The sequence below is a fragment of the Strix aluco genome, chromosome 27, assembly GCF_031877795.1.
Source record: "Strix aluco isolate bStrAlu1 chromosome 27, bStrAlu1.hap1, whole genome shotgun sequence".
NCBI lineage: Eukaryota > Metazoa > Chordata > Aves > Strigiformes > Strigidae > Strix > Strix aluco.
Window position 1 is genome coordinate 4,434,102 of NC_133957.1, and position 24,222 is coordinate 4,458,323.

The following is a 24,222-nucleotide window of genomic DNA, read 5'->3' on the forward strand; positions in this document are numbered from 1 at the left end:
GTTGTTTTTGCGGCGGTTGTTGTGCGGTGGTTGTTGTTGCGGTGGTTGTTGTTGTAGTGGTTGTTGCGCGGTGGTTGTTGTTGCAGTGGTTGTTCCGGTGGTTGTTCCGGTGGTTGTTGTTGCGGTGGTTGTTGTTGCGGTGGTTGGTGTTGCGTTGGTCGGTGTTGCGGTGGTTGTTGTTGCGGTGGTTGTTGTTGTGGTGGTTGTTGTGCAGTGGTTGTTGTTCCGGTGGTTGTTGTTGCGGTGGTTGTTCTTCTGGTGGCTGTTGTTGCGGTCGTCGTTGTTGTGGTCGTTGTTATTGCGGTGGTTGTTGTGCGGTGGTTGTTGCTGCAGTGGTTGTTGTTGTGGTAGTTGTTGTGTGGTGGCTGTTGCGGTGGTTGTGCGTTGGTTGTTGTGTGGTAGTTGTTGTTCCGGTGGTTGTTGTGCGGTGGTTGTTGTTGCAGTGGTTGTGGTTGTGGTAGTTGTTGTGCGGTGGTTGTTGCGGTGGTTGTTGTTCCGGTGGTTGTTGCGCGGTGGTTGTTGGTGCGGTGGTTGTTGTTGTGGTGGTTGTTGTTTCGGTGGTTGTTGTTGCGGTGGTTGTTGTTGCAGTGGTTGTTTTGCGGTGGTTGTGCGGTGGTTGTTGTGTGGTAGTTGTTGTTCCGGTGGTTGTTGTGCGGTGGTTGTTGTTGCGGTGACTGTTGTTGCGGTGGTTGTTGTTGCGGTGGTTGTTGTGCGGTGGTTGTTGTGCCGTGGTTCTTGTTGCGGTGGTTGTTGTTGCGGTGGTTGTTTTACGGTTGTTTTTGTTGCGGTGGTTGTTGTTGCAGTGGTTGTTGTTGCAGTGGTTGTTTTGCGGTGGTTGTTGTTGCAGTGGTTGTTGTTGCGGTGGTTGTTGTGCGGTGGTTGTTGTTGCGGTGACTGTTGTTGCGGTGGTTGTTGCAGTGGGTGTTGTGAGGTGGTTATTGCGCGATGGTTGTTGTTGCGGTGGTTGTTGCGGTGGTTGTTGTACGGTGGTTGTTGTGCGGTTGTTGTTGTTGCGGTAGTTACGCGGTGGTTTTCTTGCGGTGGTTGTTGTTGCAGTGGTTGTTGCGGTGGTTGTTGTGCGGTGGTTGTTGGTGCGGTGGTAGTTGTTGCAGTGGTTGTTGTTGCGGTGGTTGTTATTGCGGCAGTTGTTGTGCGGTGGATATTGTTGCGGTGGTTGTTGTGGTGGTGGTTGTGCGGTGGTTGTTGTTGTGGTGGTTGTTGCAGTGGGTGTTGTTGCGGTGGTTGTTGTTGTTGTGGTGGTTCTTGTTCGGTTGTTGTTGCGGTGGTTGTTGCGGTGGTTGTGTGGTGGTTGTTGCTGCAGTGGTTATTGTGCGGTGGTTGTGCGGTGGTTGTTGTTGCGGTGGTTGTTGTGCGGTGGTTGTTGTTGTAGTGGTTGTTGCGCGGTGGTTGTTGTTGCAGTGGTTGTTCCGGTGGTTGTTCCGGTGGTTGTTGTTGCGGTGGTTGTTGTTGTGGTGGTTGTTGTGCGGTGGTTGTTGTTCCGGTGGTTGTTGTTGCGGTGGTTGTTCTTCTGGTGGCTGTTGTTGCGGTCGTCATTGTTGCGGTCGTTGTTGTTGCGGTGGTTGTTGTTCCGGTGGTTGTTGTTCCGGTGGTTGTTGTTGCGGTGGTTGTTGTTCTGGTGGCTGTTGTTGCGGTGGTTGTTTTTGCGGTCGTTGTTGTTGCGGTGGTTGTTGTGCGGTGGTTGTTGTTGCGGTGGTTATTGTTGCGGTGGTTGTTGTTGCGGTGGTTGTTGTTGCGGTGGTTGTTTTGCGGTGGTTGTGCGGTGGTTGTTGTGTGGTAGTTGTTGTTCCGGTGGTTGTTGTGCGGTGGTTGTTGTTGCGGTGACTGTTGTTGCGGTGGTTGTTGTTGCAGTGGGTGTTGTGCGGTGGTTGTTGTGCGATGGTTGTTGTGAATTGGTTCTTGTTGCGGTAGTTGTGCGGTGGTTGTTGTGCGGTGGTTTTTCTTGCGGTGGTTGTTGTTGCGGCGGTTGTTGTGCGGTGCTTGTTGTTGCGGTGGTTGTTGTTGTAGTGGTTGTTGCGCGGTGGTTGTTGTTGCGGTGGTTGTTGTGCGGTGGTTGTTGTATGGTGGTTGTTGTGCGGTGGTTGTTGTTCCGGTGGTTGTTGTGCGGTGGTTGTTGCTGCAGTGGTTGTTGTTGTGGTAGTTGTTGTGCGGTGGTTGTTGTTGCGGTGGTTGTTGTGCAGTGGTTGTTGTGCGGTGGTTGTTGCGGTGGTTGTTGTTGCGGTGGTTGTTGCGGTGGTTGTTGCAGTGGTTGTTGTTGCGGTGGCTGTTGTTGCGGTGGTTGTTCCGGTGGTTGTTCCTGCGGTGTTTGTTGTTGCGGTGGTTGTTGTGCGGTGGTTCTTGTTGCGGTGGTTGTTGTGTGGTGGTTCTTGTTGCGGTGGTTGTTGTGTGGTGGTTGTTGTTGCGGTGGTTGTTGTGCGGTGGGTTTTGTGCGGTGGTTGTGTTGCGGTGGTTGTTGTTGAGGTGGTTGTTGTTGCGGTGGTTGTTGTGTGGTGGTTGTTGTTGCAGTGGTTGTTGTGCGGTGGGTTTTGTGCGGTGTTTGTGTTGTGGTGGTTGTTGAGGTGGTTGTTGTTGCGGTGGTGTTTGTTGCAGTGGTTGTTGTGCAGTGGTTGTTGTTGCCATGGTTGTTGTTCCGGTGGTTGTTGTTGCGGTGGTTGTTGTTGCGGTGGTTGTTGTGCGGTGGTTGTTGTTGCGGTGGTTGTTGTTCGGTTGTTGTTGTTGCGGTGGTTGTTGGTGCGGTGGTTGTTGTGCGGTGGTTCTTGTTGCGGTGGTTGTTGTGTGGTGGTTGTTGTTGCGGTGGTTGTTTTACGGTTGTTTTTGTTGCGGTGGTTGTTGTTGCAGTGGTTGTTGTTGCAGTGGTTGTTTTGCGGTGGTTGTTGTTGCAGTGGTTGTTGTTGCGGCGGTTGTTGTGCGGTGGTTTTTGTTGCGGCAGTTGTTGCGCGATGGTTGTTGTTGCAGCAGTTGTTGTGCGGTGGTTGTTGTTGCGGTGGTTGTTGTTGTGGTTGTTGCGCGGTGGTTGTTGCGCGATGGTTGTTGTTGCGGTGGTTGTTGTGCGGTGGTTGTTGCAGTAGTTGTGCGGTGGTTTTCTTGCGGTGGTTGTTGTTGCGGTGGTTGTTGTGCGGTGGTTATTGTTGTGGTGGTTGTTGCGCGGTGGTTGTTGTTGCGGTGGTTGTTGTTGTGGTGGTTGTTATTGCAGTGGTTGTTGTTACGGTGGTTGTTGTGCGGTGGTTGTTGGTGCGGTGGTTGTTGTGCGGTGGTTGTTGTGCGGTGGTTGTTGTTGCCGTGGTTGTTGTGCGGTGGTTGTCGGTGCGGCAGTTGTGCGGTGGTTGTTGTTGCGGTGGTTGTGGTGGTGGTTGTTGCGCGGCGGTTGTTGTTGCGGTGGTTGTTTTTGTGGTGGTTGTTGCGCGGTGGTTGTTGCGCGATGGTTGTTGTTGCGGTGGTTGTTGCGGTGGTTGTTGTGCGGTGGTTGTTGTTGAGGTGGTTGTTGTTGCAGTAGTTGTGCAGTGGTTTTCTTGCGGTGGTAGTTGGTGCGGTGGTTGTTGTGGTGGTGGTTGTGCGGTGGTGCTTATTCGGTTGTTGTTGCGGTGGTTGTTGTTGCGGTGGTTGTGTGGTGGTTGTTGCTGCAGTGGTTATTGTGCGGTGGTTGTGCGGTGGTTGTTGTTGCGGTGGTTGTTGTGCGGTGGTTGTTGTGCGGTGGTTGTTGCAGTGGTTGTTGTTGCGGTGGTTGTTGTTGCGGTGGTTGTTATACGGTGGTTGTTGTTGCGGTGGTTTCTGTTGTTTCGGTGGTTGTTGTTCGCTTGTTGTTGTGGTGGTTGTTGTTGCGGTCGTTGTTGTGCGGTGGTTGTTGCGGTGGTTGTTGCGGTGGTTGTTGTTGCGGTGGTTGTTGTGCGGTGGTTGTTGTGCGGTGGTTGTTGCAGTGGTTGTTGTTGCGGTGGTTGTTGTTGCGATGGTTGTTGTACGGTGGTTGTTGTTACGGTGGTTGTTGTTGCGGTGGTTGTTGTGCGGTGGTTGTTGTGCGGTGGTTGTTGTGCAGTGGTAGTTGTTGCAGTGGTTGTGTGCGGTGGTTGTTGTTGCGGTGTTTGTTGTGCAGTGGTTGGTGTTTCGCTGGTTGTTGTTGCAGTAGTTGTGCGGTGGTTTTCTTGCGGTGGTTGTTGTTGCGGTGGTTGTTGCGGTGGTTGTTGTGCGGTGGTTGTTTTTCCGGTGGTTGTTGTGCGGTGGTTGTTGTGCGGTGGTAGTTGTTGCAGTGGTCATTGTTGCGGTGGTTGTTGTTGCGGCAGTTGTTGTGCGGTGGTTGTTGTTGCGGTGTTTGTAGTTGTGGTGGTTGTTTTGCGGTGGTTGTTGTTGCGGTGGTTGTTGTTGTGGTTGTTGCGCGGTGGTTGTTGCGCGATGGTTGTTGTTGCAGTGGTTGTTGCGGTGGTTGTTGTGCGGTGGTTGTTGCAGTAGTTGTGCGGTGGTTTTCTTGCGGTGGTTGTTGTTGCGGTGGTTGTTGTTGTGGTGGTTGTTATTGCAGTGGTTGTTGTTGCCGTGGTTGTTGTGCGGTGGTTGTCGGTGCGGTGGTTGTTGTGCGGTGGTTGTGCGGTGGTTGTTGTTGCGGCAGTTGTTGTGCGGTGGTTGTTGTTGCGGCAGTTGTGCGGTGGTTGATGTTGCGGTGGTTGTTGTTGTGGTGGTTGTTGCGCGATGGTTGTTGTTGCGGTGGTTGTTGCGGTGGTTGTTGTGCGGTGGTTGTTGTTGAGGTGGTTGTTGTTGCAGTAGTTGTGCGGTGGTTTTCTTGCGGTGGTTGTTGTTGCGGTGGTTGTTGCGGTGGTTGTTGTGCGGTGGTTGTTTTTCCGGTGGTTGTTGTGCGGTGGTTGTTGTGCGGTGGTAGTTGTTGCAGTGGTAGTTGTTGCGGCGGTTGTTGTTGCGGCAGTTGTTGTGCGGTGGTTGTTGTTGCGGTGGTTGTTGTTGTGGTGGTTGTTGTTGCGGTGGTTGTTGTGCGGTGGTTGTTGTTGCGGTGGTTGTTGTTGCGGTGGTTGTTCCGGTGGTTGTTCCGGTGGTTGTTCCTGCGGTGTTTGTTGTTGCGGTGGGTGTTGTTGCGGTGGGTGTTGTTGCAGTGGTTGTGCGGTGGTTGTTGTTGCAGTGGGTGTTGTGCGGTGGATGTTGCGGTGGTTGTTGTGCGGTGGTTATTGTGCGGTGGTTGTTTTTGCGGTAGTTGTGCGGTGGTTGTTCTTGCGGTGGTTGTTGTTGCAGTGGTTGTTGCGGTGGTAGTTGTGCGGTGGTTGTTGTTGCGGCGGTTGTTGTGCGGTGGTTGTTGTTGCGGCAGTTGTTGTGCGGTGGTTGTTGTTGCAGCAGTTGTTGTGCGGTGGTTGTTGCGCGGTGGTTGTTGTTGTGGTTGTTGCGCGGTGGTTGTTGCGCGATGGTTGTTGTTGCGGTGGTTGTTGCGGTGGTTGTTGTGCGGTGGTTGTTGTGCGGTGGTTGTTGCAGTAGTTGTGCGGTGGTTTTCTTGCGGTGGTTGTTGTTGCGGTGGTTGTTGTGCGGTGGTTATTGTTGTGGTGGTTGTTGCGCGGTGGTTGTTGTTGAGGTGTCGTTGTTGTGGTGGTTGTTATTGCAGTGGTTGTTGTTGCGGTGGTTGTTTTGCGGTGGTTGTTGGTGCGGTGGTTGTTGTGCGGTGGTTGTTGTGCGGTGGTTGTTGTTGCGGCAGTTGTGCGGTGGTTGTTGTTGCGGCAGTTGTGCGGTGGTTGTTATTGCAGTGGTTGTTGTTGTGGTGGTTGTTGCGCGGCGGTTGTTGTTGCGGTGGTTGTTGTTGTGGTGGTTGTTGTGCGGTGGTTGTTGCGCAATGGTTGTTGTTGCGGTGGTTGTTGCGGTGGTTGTTGTGCGGTGGTTGTTGTTGAGGTGGTTGTTGTTGCAGTAGTTGTGCGGTGGTTTTCTTGCGGTGGTTGTTGTTGCGTTGGTTGTTGCGGTGGTTGTTGTTGCGTTGGTTGTTGTGCGGTGGGCTTTGTGCGGTGGTTGTGTTGCGGTGGTTGTTGTTGAGGTGGTTGTTGTTGCGGTGGTTGTTGTGTGGTGGTTGTTGTTGCAGTGGTTGTTGTGCGGTGGGTTTTGTGCGGTGTTTGTGTTGCGGTGTTTGTTGAGGTGGTTGTTGTTGCGGTCTTGGTTGTTGCGGTGGTTGTTGTGCAGTGGTTGTTGTTGCCGTGGTTGTTGTTCCGGTGGTTGTTTTTGCGGTGGTTGTTGTTGCGGTCGTTGTTGTTCGGTGGTTGTTGTTGCGGTGGTTGTTGTTCGGTTGTTGTTGTTGCGGTGGTTGTTGGTGCGGTGGTTGTTGTGGTGGTTGTTGTGGTGGTTGTTGTGCGGTGGTTGTTGTTGCGGTGGTTGTTGTGTGGTGGTTGTTGTTGCGGTGGTTGTTTTACGATTGTTTTTGTTGCTGTGGTTGTTGTTGCGGTGGTTGTTGTTGCAGTGGTTGTTGTGCGATGGTTGTTGTTGCAGTGGTTGTTGTTGCGGTGGTTGTTGTGCGGTGGTTGTTGTTGCGGTGGTTGTTGTGCGGTTGTTGTTGTTGCGTTGGTTGTTGCGGTGGTTGTTGTTGAGGTGGTTGTTGTTGCAGTGGTTGTTTTGCGGTGGTTGTTGTTGCAGTGTTTGTTGTTGCGGTGGTTGTTGTGCGGTGGTTGTTGTTGCGGTGACTGTTGTTGCGGTGGTTGTTGCAGTGGGTGTTGTGAGGTGGTTATTGCGCGATGGTTGTTGTTGCGGCGGTTGTTGTGCGGTGGTTTTTGTTGCGGCAGTTGTTGCGCGATGGTTGTTGTTGCAGCAGTTGTTGTGCGGTGGTTGTTGTTGCGGTGGTTGTTGTTGTGGTTGTTGCGCGGTGGTTGTTGCGCGATGGTTGTTGTTGCGGTGGTTGTTGTGCGGTGGTTGTTGCAGTAGTTGTGCGGTGGTTTTCTTGCGGTGGTTGTTGTTGCGGTGGTTGTTGTGCGGTGGTTATTGTTGTGGTGGTTGTTGCGCGGTGGTTGTTGTTGCGGTGGTTGTTGTTGTGGTGGTTGTTATTGCAGTGGTTGTTGTTGCGGTGGTTGTTGTGCGGTGGTTGTTGGTGCGGTGGTTGTTGTGCGGTGGTTGTTGTGCGGTGGTTGTTGTTGCCGTGGTTGTTGTGCGGTGGTTGTCGGTGCGGCAGTTGTGCGGTGGTTGTTGTTGCGGTGGTTGTGGTGGTGGTTGTTGCGCGGCGGTTGTTGTTGCGGTGGTTGTTTTTGTGGTGGTTGTTGCGCGGTGGTTGTTGCGCGATGGTTGTTGTTGCGGTGGTTGTTGCGGTGGTTGTTTTGCGGTGGTTGTTGTTGAGGTGGTTGTTGTTGCAGTAGTTGTGCAGTGGTTTTCTTGCGGTGGTAGTTGGTGCGGTGGTTGTTGTGGTGGTGGTTGTGCGGTGGTGCTTATTCGGTTGTTGTTGCGGTGGTTGTTGTTGCGGTGGATGTGTGGTGGTTGTTGCTGCAGTGGTTATTGTGCGGTGGTTGTGCGGTGGTTGTTGTTGCGGTGGTTGTTGTGCGGTGGTTGTTGTGCGGTGGTTGTTGCAGTGGTTGTTGTTGCGGTGGTTGTTGTTGCGGTGGTTGTTATACGGTGGTTGTTGTTGCGGTGGTTTTTGTTGTTTCGGTGGTTGTTGTTCGCTTGTTGTTGTGGTGGTTGTTGTTGCGGTCGTTGTTGTGCGGTGGTTGTTGCGGTGGTTGTTGCGGTGGTTGTTGTTGCGTTGGTTGTTGTGCGGTGGTTGTTGTGCGGTGGTTGTTGCAGTGGTTGTTGTTGCGGTGGTTGTTGCGCGATGGTTGTTGTTGCGGTGGTTGTTGCGGTGGTTGTTGTGCGGTGGTTGTTGCAGTAGTTGTGCGGTGGTTTTCTTGCGGTGGTTGTTGTTGCGGTGGTTGTTGTGCGGTGGTTATTGTTGTGGTGGTTGTTGCGCGGTGGTTGTTGTTGCGGTGGTTGTTGTTGTGGTGGTTGTTATTGCAGTGGTTGTTGTTGCGGTGGTTGTTGTGCGGTGGTTGTTGGTGCGGTGGTTGTTGTGCGGTGGTTGTTGTTGCGGCAGTTGTTGTGCGGTGGTCGTTGTTGCGGCAGTTGTGCGGTGGTTGTTGTTGCGGTGGTTGTTGTTGTGGTGGTTGTTGCGCGGCGGTTGTTTTTGCGGTGGTTGTTGTTGTGGTGGTTGTTGCGCGGTGGTTGTTGCGCGATGGTTGTTGTTGCGGTCGTTTTTGCGGTGGTTGTTGTGCGGTGGTTGTTGTTAAGGTGGTTGTTGTTGCAGTAGTTGTGCGGTGGTTTTCTTGCGGTGGTTGTTGTTGCGGTGGTTGTTGCGGTGGTTGTTGTGCGGTGGTTGTTTTTCCGGTGGTTGTTGTGCGGTGGTTGTTGTGCGGTGGTAGTTGTTGCAGTGGTAGTTGTTGCGGTGGTTGTTGTGCGGTGGTTGTTATTGTGGTGGTTGTTGTGCGGTTGTTGTTGCGGCAGTTGTTGTGCGGTGGTTGTTGTTGCGGTGGTTGTTGTTGTGGTGGTTGTTGTTGCGGTGGTTGTTGTGCGGTGGTTGTTGTTGCGTTGGTTGTTGCGGTGGTTGTTGTTGCAGTGGTTGTGCGGTGGGCTTTGTGCGGTGGTTGTGTTGCGGTGGTTGTTGTTGAGGTGGTTGTTGTTGCGGTGGTTGTTGTGTGGTGGTTGTTGTTGCAGTGGTTGTTGTGCGGTGGGTTTTATGCGGTGTTTGTGTTGCGGTGTTTGTTGAGGTGATTGTTGTTGCGGTGGTGGTTGTTGCGGTGGTTGTTGTGCAGTGGTTGTTGTTGCCGTGGTTGTTGTTCCGGTGGTTGTTTTTGCGGTGGTTGTTGTTGCGGTCGTTGTTGTTCGGTGGTTGTTGTTGCGGTCGTTGTTGTTCGGTGGTTGTTGGTGCGGTGGTTGTTGTGGTGGTTGTTGTGGTGGTTGTTGTGCGGTGGTTGTTGTTGTTGCGGTGGTTGTTGTGTGGTGGTTGTTGTTGCGGTGGTTGTTTTACGGTTGTTTTTGTTGCTGTGGTTGTTGCGGTGGTTGTTGTTGCAGTGGTTGTTGTGCGATGGTTGTTGTTGCAGTGGTTGTTGTTGCGGTGGTTGTTGTGCGGTGGTTGTTATTGTGGTGGTTGTTGTGCGGTTGTTGTTGCGGTGGTTGTTGTTGAGGTGGTTGTTGTTGCGGTGGTTGTTGTTGCGGTAGTTGTGCGGTGGTTGTTGTGCGATGGTTGTTGTGCGGTGGTTGTTGTTGCAGTAGTAGTGCTGTGGTTTTCTTGCGGTGGTTGTTGTTGCGGTGGTTGTTGCGGTGGTTGTTGTGCGGTGGTTGTTTTTCCGGTGGTTGTTGTGCGGTGGTTGTTGTGCGGTGGTTGTTGTTGCGGTGGTTGTTGTGTGGTGGTTGTTGTTGCGGTGGTTGTTTTACGGTTGTTTTTGTTGTGGTGGTTGTTGTTGCGGTGGTTGTTGTTGCGGTGGTTGTTGTGCGGTGGTTGTTGTTGCGGTGGTTATTGTGTGGTGGTTGTTGCAGTGGTTGTTGTGCGGTGGTTGTTGTTGCAGTGGTCGTTGTTGCGGTGGTTGTTGTTGCGGCAGTTGTTGTGCGGTGGTTGTTGTTGCGGTGGTTGTTGTTGCGGTGGTTGTTCCGGTGGTTCTTGCAGTGGTTGTTGTGCGATGGTTGTTGTTGCGGTGGTTATTGTGCGGTGGTTGTTGTTGCGGTGGTTGTTGTTGCGGTGGTTGTTCCGGTAGTTGTTCCGTGGTTGTTCCTGCGGTGTTTGTTGTTACGGTGGTTGTTGTGCGGTGGTAGTTGTTGCAGTGGTTGTTGTTGCGGTGGTTGTTTTGCCGGTGGTTGTTGTGCTGTGGTTGTTGTGCGGTGGTTGTTGTTGCGGTGGTTGTTGTGTGGTGGTTGTTGTTGCGGTGGTTGTTTTACGGTTGTTTTTGTTGCGGTGGTTGTTGTTGCGGTGGTTGTTGTTGCAGAGGTTGTTGTGCGGTGGTTGTTGTTGCAGTGGTTGTTGTTGCGGTGGTTGTTGTGCGGTGGTTGTTTTTCCGGTGGTTGTTGTGCGCTGGTTGTTGTGCGGTGGTAGTTGTTGCAGTGGTCGTTGTTGCGGTGGTTGTTGTTGCGGCAGTTGTTGCGGTGGTTATTGTTGCGGTGGTTGTTGTTGTGGTGCTTGTTTTGCGGTGGTTGTTGTTGCGGTGGTTGTTGTGCGGTGGTTGTTGTTGCGGTGGTTGTTGCAGTGGTTGTTGTGCGGTGGTTGTTGTTGCGGTGGTTGTTGTTGCGGTGGTTGTTGTTGTGGTTGTTGCGCGGTGGTTGTTGCGCGATGGTTGTTGTTGCGGTGGTTGTTGCGGTGGTTGTTGTGCGGTGGTTGTTGCAGTAGTTGTGCGGTGGTTTTCTTGCGGTGGTTGTTGTTGCGGTGGTTGTTGTGCGGTGGTTATTGTTGTGGTGGTTGTTGCGCGGTGGTTGTTGTTGCGGTGGTTGTTGTTGTGGTGGTTGTTATTGCAGTGGTTGTTGTTGCGGTGGTTGTTGTGCGGTGGTTGTTGGTGCGGTGGTTGTTGTGCGGTGGTTGTTGTGCGGTGGTTGTTGTTGCGGCAGTTGTTGTGCGGTGGTCGTTGTTGCGGCAGTTGTGCGGTGGTTGTTGTTGCGGTGGTTGTTGTTGTGGTGGTTGTTGCGCGGCGGTTGTTTTTGCGGTGGTTGTTGTTGTGGTGGTTGTTGCGCGGTGGTTGTTGCGCGATGGTTGTTGTTGCGGTCGTTTTTGCGGTGGTTGTTGTGCGGTGGTTGTTGTTGAGGTGGTTGTTGTTGCAGTAGTTGTGCGGTGGTTTTCTTGCGGTGGTTGTTGTTGCGGTGGTTGTTGCGGTGGTTGTTGTGCGGTGGTTGTTTTTCCGGTGGTTGTTGTGCGGTGGTTGTTGTGCGGTGGTAGTTGTTGCAGTGGTAGTTGTTGCGGTGGTTGTTGTTGCGGCAGTTGTTGTGCGGTGGTTGTTGTTGCGGTGGTTGTTGTTGTGGTGGTTGTTTTGCGGTGGTTGTTGTTGCGGTGGTTGTTGTTGCCGTGGTTGTTCCGGTGGTTGTTGCAGTGGTTGTTGTGCGGTGGTTGTTGTGCGGTGGTTGTTGTTGCAGTGGTCGTTGCGGTGGTAGTTGTGCGGTGGTTGTTGTTGCGGCGGTTGTTGTGCGGTGGTTTTTGTTGCGGCAGTTGTTGTGCGGTGGTTGTTGTTGCAGCAGTTGTTGTGCGGTGGTTGTTGTTGCGGTGGTTGTTGTTGTGGTTGTTGCGCGGTGGTTGTTGCGCGATGGTTGTTGTTGCGGTGGTTGTTGCGGTGGTTGTTGTGCGGTGGTTGTTGTGCGGTGGTTGTTGCAGTAGTTGTGCGGTGGTTTTCTTGCGGTGGTTGTTGTTGCGGTGGTTGTTGTGCGGTGGTTATTGTTGTGGTGGTTGTTGCGCGGTGGTTGTTCCTGCGGTGGTTGTTGTTGTGATGGTTGTTATTGCAGTGGTTGTTGTTGCGGTGGTTGTTGTGCGGTGGTTGTCGGTGCGGCAGTTGTGCGGTGGTTGTTGTTGCGGTGGTTGTGGTGGTGGTTGTTGCGCGGCGGTTGTTGTTGCGGTGGTTGTTTTTGTGGTGGTTGTTGTTGCGGCAGTTGTGCGGTGGTTGTTGTTGCGGTGGTTGTTGTTGCGGCAGTTGTTGTGCGGTGGTTGTTGTTGCGGCAGTTGTGCTGGTTGTTGTGTGGTGGTTTTCTTGCGGTGGTTGTTGTTGCAGTGGTTGTTGCGGTGGTTGTTGTGCGGTGGTTGTTGTTGCAGTGGTTGTTTTGCGGTGGTTGTGTGGTGGTTGTTGTGTGGTAGTTGTTGTTCCGGTGGTTGTTGTGCGGTGGTAGTTGTTGCAGTGGTTGTTGTTGCGGTAGTTGTTGTGCGGTGGTTGTTGCGCGATGGTTGTTGTTGCGGTGGTTGTTGCGGTGGTTGTTGTGCGGTGGTTGTTGTGCGGTGGTTGTTGTTGCGGTGGTTGTTGTTGCGGTGGTTGTTGTTGCAGTGGTTGTTGTGCGGTGGTTGTTGTGCGGTGGTGTTGTTGCGGTGGTTGTGTTGCGGTGGTTGTGTTGCGGTGGTTGTGTTGCGGTGGTTGTTGTTGTGGTGGGTTTTGTGTGGTGGTTGTTGCGGTTGTTGTTGATGCGGTGGTGTTGTTGCGGTGGTGTTGTGCGGTGGTTGTTGTTGCGGTGGTTGTTGTTGAGGTGGTTGTTGTTGCGGTGGTTGTGCAGTGGTTGTGTTGCGTTGGTTGTTGTGCGGTGGTTGTTGTTGCAGTGGTTGTTGTTGCTGTGGTTGTTGTTGTGGTGGTTGTTGTGCGGTGTTTGTTTTTTCGATGACTGTGTTGCGGTGGTTGTTGCGCGGCGGTTGGTGTGCTGTGGTTGGTGTGCGGTGGTTGTTGCGGTGGTTGTTGTTGCGGTGGTTGTTGTTGCGATGGTTGTTGTGTGGTGGTTGTTGTTGCAGTGGTTGTTGTTGCGGTGGTTGCTGTGCGGTGGTTGTGTGGTGGTTGTTGTTCTGGTGGGTGTTGTGTGGTGGTTGTTGTGCGGTAGTTGTTGTTGCAGTGGTTGTTGTGCGTTGGTTGTTGTTGCGGTGGTTGTTGTGCGGTGGTTGTGTTGCGGTGGTTGTTGTGCGGTTGTTTTTGTTGCGGTGGTGGTTGTGCAGTGGTTGTTGTGTGGTAGTTGTTGTTCTGGTGGTTGTTGTGTGTTGGTTGTTGTTGCGGCAGTTGTTGTGCGGTGGTTGTTGTTGCGGTGACTGTTGTTGCGGTGGTTGTTGTTGCGGTGGTTGTTGTTGCAGTGGGTGTTGTGCGGTGGTTGTTGTGCGGTGGTTGTTGTTGCGGTGGTTGTTGCGGTGGTTGTTGTGCGGTGGTTGTTGTTGCAGTGGTTGTTGTTGTGGTGGTTGTTGTTGCGGTGGTTGTTGTTGCGGTGGTTGTTGTTGAGGTGGTTGTTGTTGCGGTGGTTGTTTTGCGGTGGTTGTTGTTGCGGTGGTTGTTGTGCGGTGGTTGTTGTGCGGTGGTTGTTGTGCAGTGGTTGTTGTTGCGGTGGTTGTTGTTGCGGTGGTTGTTGTTGCGGTGGTTGTGCGGTGGTTGTTGGTGCGGTGGTTGTTGTGCGGTGGTTGTTGTGCGGTGGTTGTTGTTGCGGCAGTTGTTGTGCGGTGGTTGTTGTTGCGGTGGTTGTTGTGCGGTGGTTGTTTTACAGTGGTTGTTGTGCGGTCGTTTTTCCGCTGGTTGTTGTTGCGGTGGTTGTTGTGCGGTGGTTGTTGCTCTGGTTGTTGTTGCGGTGGTTGTTGTTGCGGTGGTTGTTGTGCGGTGGTTGTTATTGCGGTGGTTGTTGTTGCAGTGGTTGTTGTGGTCGTTGCTGTGGTGGTTGTTGTTGCGGAGGTGGTTGTTGCGGTGGTTGTTATTGCGGTGGTGGTTGTTGCGGTGGTGGTTTTTGCGGTGGTTGGTGTGCGGTGGTTATTGTTACAGTGGTTGTTGTGCGGTGATTTTTGCGGTGGTTGTTGTACGGTGGTTGTTGTGTGGTAGTTGTTTTTCCGGTGGTTGTTGTGCGGTGGTTGTTGTTGTAGTGGTTGTTGTTGCGGTAGTTGTTGTGCAGTGGTTGGTGTTGCGGTTGTTCTTGTGCGGTGGTTGTTATTGCGGTGGTTGTTGCTGCGGTGGTTGGTGTGCGGTGGTTGTTGTGCGGTGGTTGTTGTGGTGGTGGTTGTTGCGGTGCTTGTTGTGCGGTGCTTGTTGTGCGGTGGTTTTTGTGCGGTGGTTGTTGTTGCGGTGGTTGTTGTGCGGTGCTTGTTGTTGCGGTGGTTGTTGCGGTGGTTGTTGTTGCGGTGGTTGTTGTGCGGTGGTTGTTGTACAGTGGTTGTTGTGCGGTCGTTTTTCCGCTGGTTGTTGTTGCGGTGGTTGTTGTGCGGTGGTTGTTGCTCTGGTTGTTGTTGCGGTGGTTGTTGTTGCGGTGGTTGTTGTGCGGTGGTTGTGTTGCGGTGGTTGTTTTTGAGGGGGTTGTTTTTGTGGTGGTGTTAGTTGCGGTGGTTGTTATTGCGGTGGTTGTTGTTGCAGTGGTTGTTGTGGTCGTTGCTGTGGTGGTTGTTGTTGCGGAGGTGGTTGTTGCGGTGGTTGTTATTGCGGTGGTGGTTGTTGCGGTGGTGGTTTTTGCGGTGGTTGGTGTGCGGTGGTTATTGTTACAGTGGTTGTTGTGCGGTGGTTGTTGCGGTGGTTGTTGTACGGTGGTTGTTGTGTGGTAGTTGTTTTTCCGGTGGTTGTTGTGCGGTGGTTGTTGTTGTAGTGGTTGTTGTTGCGGTAGTTGTTGTGCAGTGGTTGGTGTTGCGGTTGTTCTTGTGCGGTGGTTGTTATTGCGGTGGTTGTTGCTGCGGTGGTTGTTGTGCGGTGGTTGTTGTGCGGTGGTTGTTGTGGTGGTGGTTGTTGCGGTGCCTGTTGTGCGGTGCTTGTTGTGCGGTGGTTTTTGTGCGGTGGTTGTTGTTGCGGTGGTTGTTGTGCGGTGGTTGTTGTTGCGGTGGTTGTTGTTGCGGTGGTTGTTGTGCGGTGGTAGTTGTTGCAGTGGTTGTTATGCACTGGTTGTTGTTGCGGTGGTTGTTGTTGCGGTGTTGCCACCACTGACCCACTGCCCACTGTGACGTAGCACCCACAGTGACATGGCCACCACTGACCCGCTGCCCACTGTGACATGGCCCACACAGTGACATGGCTACCACTGACCCGCTGCCCACTGTGACATGGCCCACACAGTGACATGGCCACCACTGATCTGCTGACAACTGTGACGTTGCCCAAAAAGTGAGATGGCCACCACTGACCTGCTGCCCACTGTGACATGGCCTCACAGTGACATGGCCACCACTGAACTGCTGCCCACTATGATATAGCCTCACAATGACATGGCCACCACTGACCTGCTGCCCACTGTGACATGGCCCCCACACTGACATGGTCACCACTGACCCGCTGCCCACTGTGACATGGCCCCCACAGTGACATGGCCACCACTGACACGCTGCCCACTGTGACATATCCCCACAGTGACATGGCCACCACTGACCTGCTGCCCACTGTGACATGACCCCCACAGTGACATGGCCACCACTGAACCGCTGCCCACAGTGACGTAGCACCCACTGTGACATGGCCACCACTGACACACTGCCCACTGTGACATGGCCCACACAGTGACATGGCCACCACTGACCTGCTGCCCACTGTGACATGGCTCCCACAGTGACATGGCCACCACTGACTAACTACCCACCATGACATGGCCCAAGCAGTGACATGACCACCACTGACCCGATGCACACTGTGACATGGCCCACACAGTGACATGGCCACCAGTGACACGCTCCCCACTGTGACGTAGCACCCACAGTGACATGGTCACCACTGACCTGCTGCCCACTGTGACGTCCCACGCACAGTGACATGGCCACCACTGAACTGCTGCCCACTATGATATAGCCTCACAGTGACATGACCACCACTGACCCGCTGCCCACTGTGACATGGCCCCCACAATGACATGGCCACCACTGACCTGCTGCCCACTGTGATATAGCCCCCACACTGACATGGCCACCACTGACCCGATGCACACTGTGACATGGTCCCCACAGTGACATGGCCACCACTGACCTGCTGCCCACTGTGACATGGCCTCACAGTGTCATGGCCACCACTGAACCGCTGCCCACAGTGACATGGCCCACACAGTGACATGGCCACCACTGACCCGCTGCCCACTGTGACATGGCCCCAACACTGACATGGCCACCACTGACCCGATGCACACTGTGACATGGCCCCCACAGTGACATGGCCACCACTGAACTGCTGCCCACTGTGACATGGCCCCCACAGTGACATGGCCACCACTGACCCCCTGCCCACAGTGACATGGCCACCACAGTGACATGACCACCACTGAACCGCTGCCCACAGTGACGTAGCACCCACTGTGACATGGCCACCACTGACACACTGCCCACTGTGACATGGCCCCCACTGTGACATGGCCACCACTGACCTGCTGACCACAGTGACGTAGCACCCACTGTGACATGGCCACCACTGACACACTGCCCATTGTGACATGGCCCCCACTGTGACATGGCCACCACTGACACGCTGCACACTGTGACATGGCCCCCACAGTGACATGACTACCACTGAACCGCTGCCCACAGTGACATGGCCACCACAGTGACATGACCACCACTGAACCGCTGCCCACAGTGACGTAGCACCCACTGTGACATGGCCACCACTGACACACTGCCCACTGTGACATGGTCCCCACAGTGACATGGCCACCACTGACACGCTGCACACTGTGACATGGCCCACACAGTGACATGGCCACCAGTGACACACTCCCCACTGTGACGTAGCACCCACAGTGACATGGCCACCAGCAACATGCTGCCCACTGTGACATGGTCCCCACACTGACATGGCCACCACTGACCTGCTGCCCACTGTGACATGGCCTCACAGTGACATGGCCACCACTGACCCGATGCACACTGTGACATGGCCCCCACAGTGACATGGTCACTGACTTGACAGATGGGAGCCAAGTCACTGAACATCTGGAGGAGTGAAGAAAGCTTACGGAATGAATAAATGAGTGTTATGTGGGACCTGGGCATGACGTAAATGGTATGGAATAAGGGGTGGAGACTGTACCGGGTCTGGCTGAGCTGGAATTGGTTTTCCCCTGTAGCAGCCCTCATGGTGCTGTGTTTTATGCTGGGAGCTGGCAGGGTGTTGATAGCACACTGGTGTTGTGGCTACTGCTGAGTGGTGCTTACACAGCACCAAGGCTCTTTCTGACATTTCCCCCCCCCACAGTGGGACAGGGTGGGCAAGATCTTGGGAGGGGACACAACCAGGACAGCTGACCCGAACTGACCAAAGGGATATTCCAGACCATATGACGTCTGCTCAGTATAAAGCTGGGAGAAAGGAGGAAGGGGGTGGGGTCACCCTTGGTCCTCCGAGGCAACCACTACGCGTATTGGAGCCCTGCTTCCTGAGAAGGCCCGACATCACCTGTTCATGGGAAGTAGAGAATAAATCTGTTTCCTTTTTTTTGCTTCCGCGCGCGGACCTTTGCTTCGCTTTGCTTATATTAAAACTGCTGTTGTTTTACCCACAAGGGTTGTTTTTTTTTCCTATCTTATTTTCTTTCCCCTCTTTGCCCTGTTGAGAAAAAAAGGGGAAAGGGGGGGAAGTGATAGAGTGACTTGGTGGGTACCTGGCATTTAGCCAAGGTCAAACCACCACAGCCTGGTTCATTATCACCCTGTGCACTGCGAGGGGAGTTTTTGGTATATTTGGTTTTCTATATCGGGGCAACTGATACTGACACTGCTTGTCCCTCTGGCCCAGCTGCTGTGCTGGTGGAGGCGACCGGTACTGGCACTGCCTGTCCCCCTGGCCCAGCTGCTGCACCAGTAAGTTCACTTTCAGACCCTGCAGCCCTTTCTCCCCCTTGAGGGCAGTGATCAGTGTTAAGGGCGATGCGGTAAGCATGGGCAAGCCCCCAGCACATCGCATGGATTTGTGTCTCCCAGGGTTTGTCAGATCGGCAGCACACCTTTTCCAAACACTCCACCAGTTTATCAGGACTCTGCACTTGTTCGACAGTGAGATCCCAAAGCATTGGGGGTGACCACTGACTCAGGCACTTGCCCATCTTCTCCCACACACCTTGCCATTTATAACTATCTGCCCCCGGGGCAGGTTTCCGGGTGGTGCTATTGTTGGAGAAGTACCGCATGGCCCAAAACAAGATCTGGCAGACATTTAGAAAGCATTGTGCCACGAACACAGTGGCCAGGAGGCTCCAGGGATAGCTGAAACTCTCAAAAACTGAGAGAATCTCCTCCCCTGGCTCACCCATAGAGGGGGTGAGACCCCAAACAAAAGACCAGGCAGCAAACAGGTAGCGGTGCACCCCCACAAGCAGCGATACGAGCCCATTATAAGCAGACAGTAACCAGTAGAGCAGAACAAGACCCTTGATACATTTTCCACCGAGAACAAACACCAGCACTGGGAACACACAGGGGATATGAGGATTAATCCAGCCCCACCACGCAAGCAAACTGCCCAGCATTGCAAACATTTCTTATCAAACAATACAAATAAAAACACAAAAAATTACACCTAACAGATTGCTCTAACACACCTTCTCTTCTTGTCCTTATTTCAGCCCTCTCGTGCCCCACGTTGGGTGCCAAAAGTTGTGGTGGTTTAATCCCTGCCGGGGTCTGAGACCATGTGGCCGCTGCCCCTCCCCCACAAAGGGAGTGAAATACAAAGCCCGGGGCTGAGATAAGGAGAGGTTTAATACAACAGAGCAACAGCAACACAACAAACAACAACAATAACAGTAACAGTGATAACAATGAACAGAGCAAAATATCTACCAATACAGCAGTGAGAAGCGCGATGGCATAACACACGTGTTAACCGACCGTCTCGCTTTGGCGCCAGGATGTGACGTCCGCATGGTATCTGAATAACCCGGCTAGAGCTCCCCCCCCACTGCTGGGGAAACTTAACCCTATCCTGGCTAAACCAGGACACCCCTAAACACCAACTATTTGTCACTTTTTCCCTGAGGTAAAGGACAGGGGAGGCACACCTGGAGAGGGAATTAAGGTGGCTGCGGCAATGGGAAATGATGGTAGATGACTGTCACGGGGGCGTGCTGGGTGGAGAACACCGTGCTGACACCAGGGATGGACCAGCACACAGCCACACAGGACACACAGAACAGACTCAGCCTTTGCCCCTTATCTGCTCCCTTCTAAGCACTGAAACGTGCAGAGGTTTTGAAAGAAAAGCTTTTAGAAGTAGTTTGCAAAGCAAGTTTAACATTATTCTGCTTAGAAAGGGCTCTGCTCTGAAGGACGCAGAGAGCGTGCACCACGCAGTGCCCAGCGCTTACCTGTGTCATAGCGAACTACCAGGGAACTGGAATGATCCCCGGTCTTCAGCGGGTGAAACTCCACTGTTACTTGCGTGGCATCACCGATCCCAAGAGTCCCGATGGAGGGATCCACAGAGAAGGGGCTGCAACGCAGAGACAGAGACACGTCAGGGCTACTGTGGGCGATTCGGGGACTATACTCCTTTTGCAGTCTACTCCACTTCAGCTCACTTGTGCAAGCAAGAAGCAAACAAGCCACAGTCAGCAGAAAAAAACAGAACATAGAGGGTCAGAAATGGCTCTACTGACTCTCACTTCTGAAGAGATCCAGCTCTCCGAACATCCTGTGGTGTCAAACGACCTCAGCTCCCCCATACTCTGCATCCCCTTCTCTGCAGGGAGGCTCAGGAGTCCGACCGCTAGCAATACAGCCAGAGGATGGTTTTGAGGAGCACAGAGAGGGTGAGAGCTATCTGCCTGCACAACTTGACACTGACTTCCTCAGGAATCTGTCTTTCCCTGCCACCTATAAACTCCACCTCAAGAGATGCAAATGTCAGGGCATTACCTGTCCCAGTGACACCAGCCTAGGAATCAGACAGGGAGGATAAGTGTCTTTCTGGAAGACCACAGAATAATTATGGTTTAAAGTGCAGAATTCATTTTTTTACCTTGAAAACATCCTAGTTTAGCCTAAGAAAGGGCACGTTTCATCGGCAGTACAATGAAAGCTGCTCTAAGAAAAGGAACAATCAGAAAAAGCTCAATAAGTGCAAAGGCAGATTAGAGCGATACAACAACATGGAAACAAGACACGGGAGGAGGATCCCATGCACAGCCTGAACCATTAAACCCCCGGCTACATGAAGTGCCATTACCAGGAGCACGTCAAGGCGAGTTTAACAGGAGGTTTTCTGGGTACTCACAAGCACTGCAATCTGGGACTCTGGGTTGTAATCCAAGCTCAATAACTGTTTGCTTGGCCCACCAGGCAAATTCTGTGCAATGCACTGGAAATAATTATGAAAATGTGTTGGGGTACTTTGGATTTAATATGAGCAATTATGATTTGTCACCGGGTAAATGGCTCTTGGCTGACAGACACAAAACTCAGTGCTTTAATGCAAAGGGACAAGTCAGGTGAAACATGCTTCTGCAGCTGGGCTTCGTGGCTCTTCTACAGCCCCACTTAGAAAACAAAAGTTATTGGTTTTAGTGCTTTGCTGGTGGTCAATTTGTCACCTTAAAAACATGTTCTGGAGAGTTTTACCATGATTAGAGAACGCAACACACACAAAAATACCGAGAACAACTGGAGCCATGCGCAAGCTGAACTTTGTTCATGTGAGTAGTGACAGCTGATGAAATTGCTGCAGTTTCTGCTCATTAAGGAGATATCGCTGCAATTACGGGCCTGACCTGCTCCCATTACAACCAGCGAGAGCATTGCCACCGAAGCACGGGGCCTGCAACGTTTGTGTGCTGGACCTGAGACTCTGGAGAGAGAGGAGGGAAGACAAGGCACCACCAGCCTCAGAACTGGGCTGTTCTACACGGCCCTGCATCCGCACTGATGGTTATGCCAGGACTGCTGCAGGTCTCTGCCAGGGCTTGGGTGGGATCATTGCCTGGTGTGGGAAAGGCAGAGATTTGGGGTTTTTCCCTTTTTTTTTTTTCAGAAATGTTGCCAGAACAGAAAAGCTGCCAGTTAAGGGGGATCCCGGGCAACACTTCAGCACTACCTCCCATCCCATCACCTTCCTACTCCTTCCCCATGTCTACACACTCCTGCCCTCAGATGGATGGGATGGGATGGGAATAACACTCCTGAAGATATCTTCATCTCTTCAAATTATCAGAAGAAGAGGATCCAACCAAGTTCAGGACTCAGTTCTCAGGACTGAGAAATGGAGCACAAATCAGACACTGCATGTCCTACATCCCACCCCATGCTGTACCCACAAGACTTACTGCTGTAGCAGGAGCTCGTTATCCCTCACATGGACCTGGTTCTCCAAGACCCAAAGATGCAAGCTCCATGGTTAAACTTAACTCCCCTGAAGTTCAGTCACCGTCACTAAGCTGTTGTCTGCAGCCTACAGATAAGAAGAGATGCTAAGGAGACATCCCTGACACATTGTCATAGCCAAATGAAAACCACTGCCGAGAGATGACGCTAGCGGGATAGACGTTGGCTTTTTATCCATTAAGTGTGAGCTGCTCTTTAGGATAATTCTCATCCTGTTAGATCTACCCTTTTAATGAATCACTACTGCTCCTGAAAGACACAAAAGATAAGGTTTGGAGGTTTTTTAATAGCTCATTTTCTTCTGACGTGCTTTTTAACTATGTCCATTTGTAGGTTTGCTTTGTTGTACGACATCTAAACTTTCACAAGTCCAGATCTCCCAATGGCACCTTGCAGCCTGCTACAGTCAAAGCATCCAAGACTCCATCTCTGTGCTGAGAAATCCTGTGTGGATCAGCATCTCGCAAGCTCTGTATTTCCCTCTTTCACTGCACCTAGGCTCTATTTTCACGTCCTTGGATGGTCTTTGCACGTCCTATGGTAACTGGCCAATCTCACGCCTCCAGGTAGCGTATGGGGACTACAGGGAGGGATGCAAGGGGGCTCGAGGCACTGTGCCTCGCAGGATAATTTCCTGAGCTTTCAGAGCTTGGTGGGGACATTCCTAAATGGATCTTATCTCGGACTGATCCCCTCTAGCCCCATAGCATGGCATAGCACGTCGTCAGCAATGTCAGGAAAAGGCAGTGCTGCACTGAGATCTGCTTCCAGACACCATTTTCAACTGGAATGTACTGGAATGACATTTATCTCTGTGAATGTCATGGAGCAGAAACTCATTATCCTGCCTTAACAATGCGACAACAGGAAGAGACTTTCTCTATTTCTACTGTCATTATTTTTTATTACCATGCTATGCAGTTAAGAGCTGGGTATGGACATGCAGAGGGAGGAGAGGCACAAAGCCAGACTGCATAATGGGGAGGGCTTTGGTGGTTTTCTCCCTTCAAGAAAAAGTGGTCAAAATGCAGCCATGCTTCTGGTAGAAACCATGGCAAGGGAGAGCTCCGAACAGGAACAGCAGAAGGATGCTGAATTGGCCCCATGGCTTCACTTAAGAGCTCTTCCCTGGAGGGAAATGCACAACAGAAAACATCAAAGCCTTTAGAGAAATGAGTAACAGGCAGGGAACGTCATCAGGAAGTGACCAGATGCAAGAGCTGCGCTCTCAGTACTGAGGGGAAAGGTTAGGATTGGAGATGGGCTGAGAAATGCACTGAAGGTGAAGGCAAACAGGTTATGCTTGGTGCCACAGAGAAGGAAATCCAGAGAAAAGCCGCAAGGAAACGTGATATGAGCAGCACGATGGACTAGGAAATGGTGGCATCTGCAGCTGACTTGTGAATGGGCAAGAGCCTGAATATGCTCAGGCCAGAAAACAGAAGTTTAAATTGTTTAGATAGAGAATAAAGGATACAGAGGTCACCTGATGGATCTAAGCTTAGACAGATCTCTCACTCCCTTCTACTCCACTAATCATCCTCCTCCTCCTCTCACGTGCAGTGGGTGTCTTTGGCCGACGCTGGTATGTAACCGTTTCAGAAGATACTCAGGATCAGGAGGTTGCAAGCTGGATCCCTACAGATTCGAGCACTCTCCAGGAAATCTGGGAGAGATAAAGCTCTAGAAGAAAAGGCCCCCAACCCATGCACCAGACACTTGCTGCATCTTTTGCCTGTGCCCTCATTAGCATGCTGCTTTGGGGCTGTGGTGCAGTTTTGAAGCCAGTGTCTGCTCAGCTCCACCTAAAAGCTCATTCTACTTAACATTTGGTCCCAGGGACCAGACCAAACCTACTGGAAAACAAAGTTCCTGGACCACACAGTGTTCTTGTCAGGGCCTCAATACCAATTGCTTTGATCTACGATCTCTAAAGGCACTTGCAAATAAAGACACAGCTGCTGGTAAATTCTTAAATGTCTCTCTCACCAGCTCACAGCTTGCCCATTTCTTAACACCCCGTTTGGTCTACAGGAACCGAGCTCCTAGAGCTGTCGCCTGCCACGCAGCATCTTACACAGCCCACGGGCAGCCAGGTTGCCTTCCTTCGTTTCAATCTAACAGAATCAGTCTTGCGAGACGCTCTGTTGGAGACACCCCTGCAGTACAAAACCTCGCTGCAGCACGCAGAGTTTTATCAAAGGTTGCGTCACGCTTAAACACTACAAGCAACAGCAAACCCCACGTGTCCTGCCCGTTTCCAGCTACGGCTGCAATACAGCAGCTCAGATGCTCTGGTTCCGTGTTGTTACCAACCCTGTTATCATGCAACAGTGTTTTGCACAAAGAAGACGAGCTCCTTTACCTCTCAGTGCTGATGCGGTAGCGAGCCTCCCGGTTCCCGATGTTACGAACCAGCAGAGTTTTCTGGGAGCTGTACTTGACTGGACAGACGGAGAAGTTCAGCTGGTCAGGGAAGTCCAGGATAGCTCGGGCACCGATAGCTCGGATTGGCACAATAAACTTTTCCCTTTCTGTGATGCAGGTGAGCTGGTAGAAATAATCCTGCAGGGAAAGAAACAATCTCAGCACAGTGCATTCAGTACCATCCCATGGCAGAAGAAAAACTGCTGTTTTCTGTGACTCTAACAGTAGCATCCAGCAATGTCAAAGGACTTTTTACCTTAGTGACCTTTCATTCCTGCAGCGTGACTTGAACAGGGCTGTTAACTTGCAAAGAAGAAACAATCCCACTGATTCACCTGCTTTCACAGCAAGCTGGCAGAACCAGACAAAATTATCTGATACTTTGATTTGGAGGCACCAAAATAGAGCAATTTCATGTAAGGGATTACAGCAGTAACAAGAACCCGCTTCGATCACCACCGCAGATGATCAAAGGCTCCACTAAGCACCCAGTTGTGCCACAGCACTAACTCCAATCCCAGCAACGCAGCGACCTCACTGACGCTGGCCAGGGGACGCTCAGGTGCATTTTCAAAAGGACTTTGACACATGCACGACCAACACTCACTCTTCGGTGAAAGATTTAACAAGCTGGACACGGGAATTGTTTTAATGTCAGGTGAGTGCAGGGTAAGTGTGTATTTCCCACCCCTTCCCAGAGCATTATAGGGACAAGGCTGGGGACACACACCCTTGAAAAGCTATCTGATCTATCTCCCCACCCCAGAACTGGCTCAGCTCTACACCCAAACTCTTCTTGCAAGATGTCTGACAAGTACTTAAAAGCACTAACAAGTCCACCCCTGCCCTCAGCAGCCTATTCCAGCTCTACCCTAGACTTGAGTTCTTCCTGTGTCTAATCTCAG

General features: G+C 52.2%; 1 protein-coding gene across 1 annotated transcript in view; it reads right to left on the bottom strand.

Moving 5' to 3' along the window:
• Nucleotides 1–24,222, bottom strand: part of LOC141915688 (hydrocephalus-inducing protein homolog) — a 221,423-nt gene that overhangs the window by 191,644 nt on the left and 5,557 nt on the right. The window contains exons 2-3 of the mRNA XM_074807472.1: nucleotides 23,256–23,455; nucleotides 18,880–19,004 (exon numbers count right to left, since the gene is read on the bottom strand). Of these exons, the coding sequence (XP_074663573.1) occupies nucleotides 18,880–19,004; nucleotides 23,256–23,455 (325 nt within the window). The remainder of the gene's footprint in view (nucleotides 1–18,879; nucleotides 19,005–23,255; nucleotides 23,456–24,222) is intronic.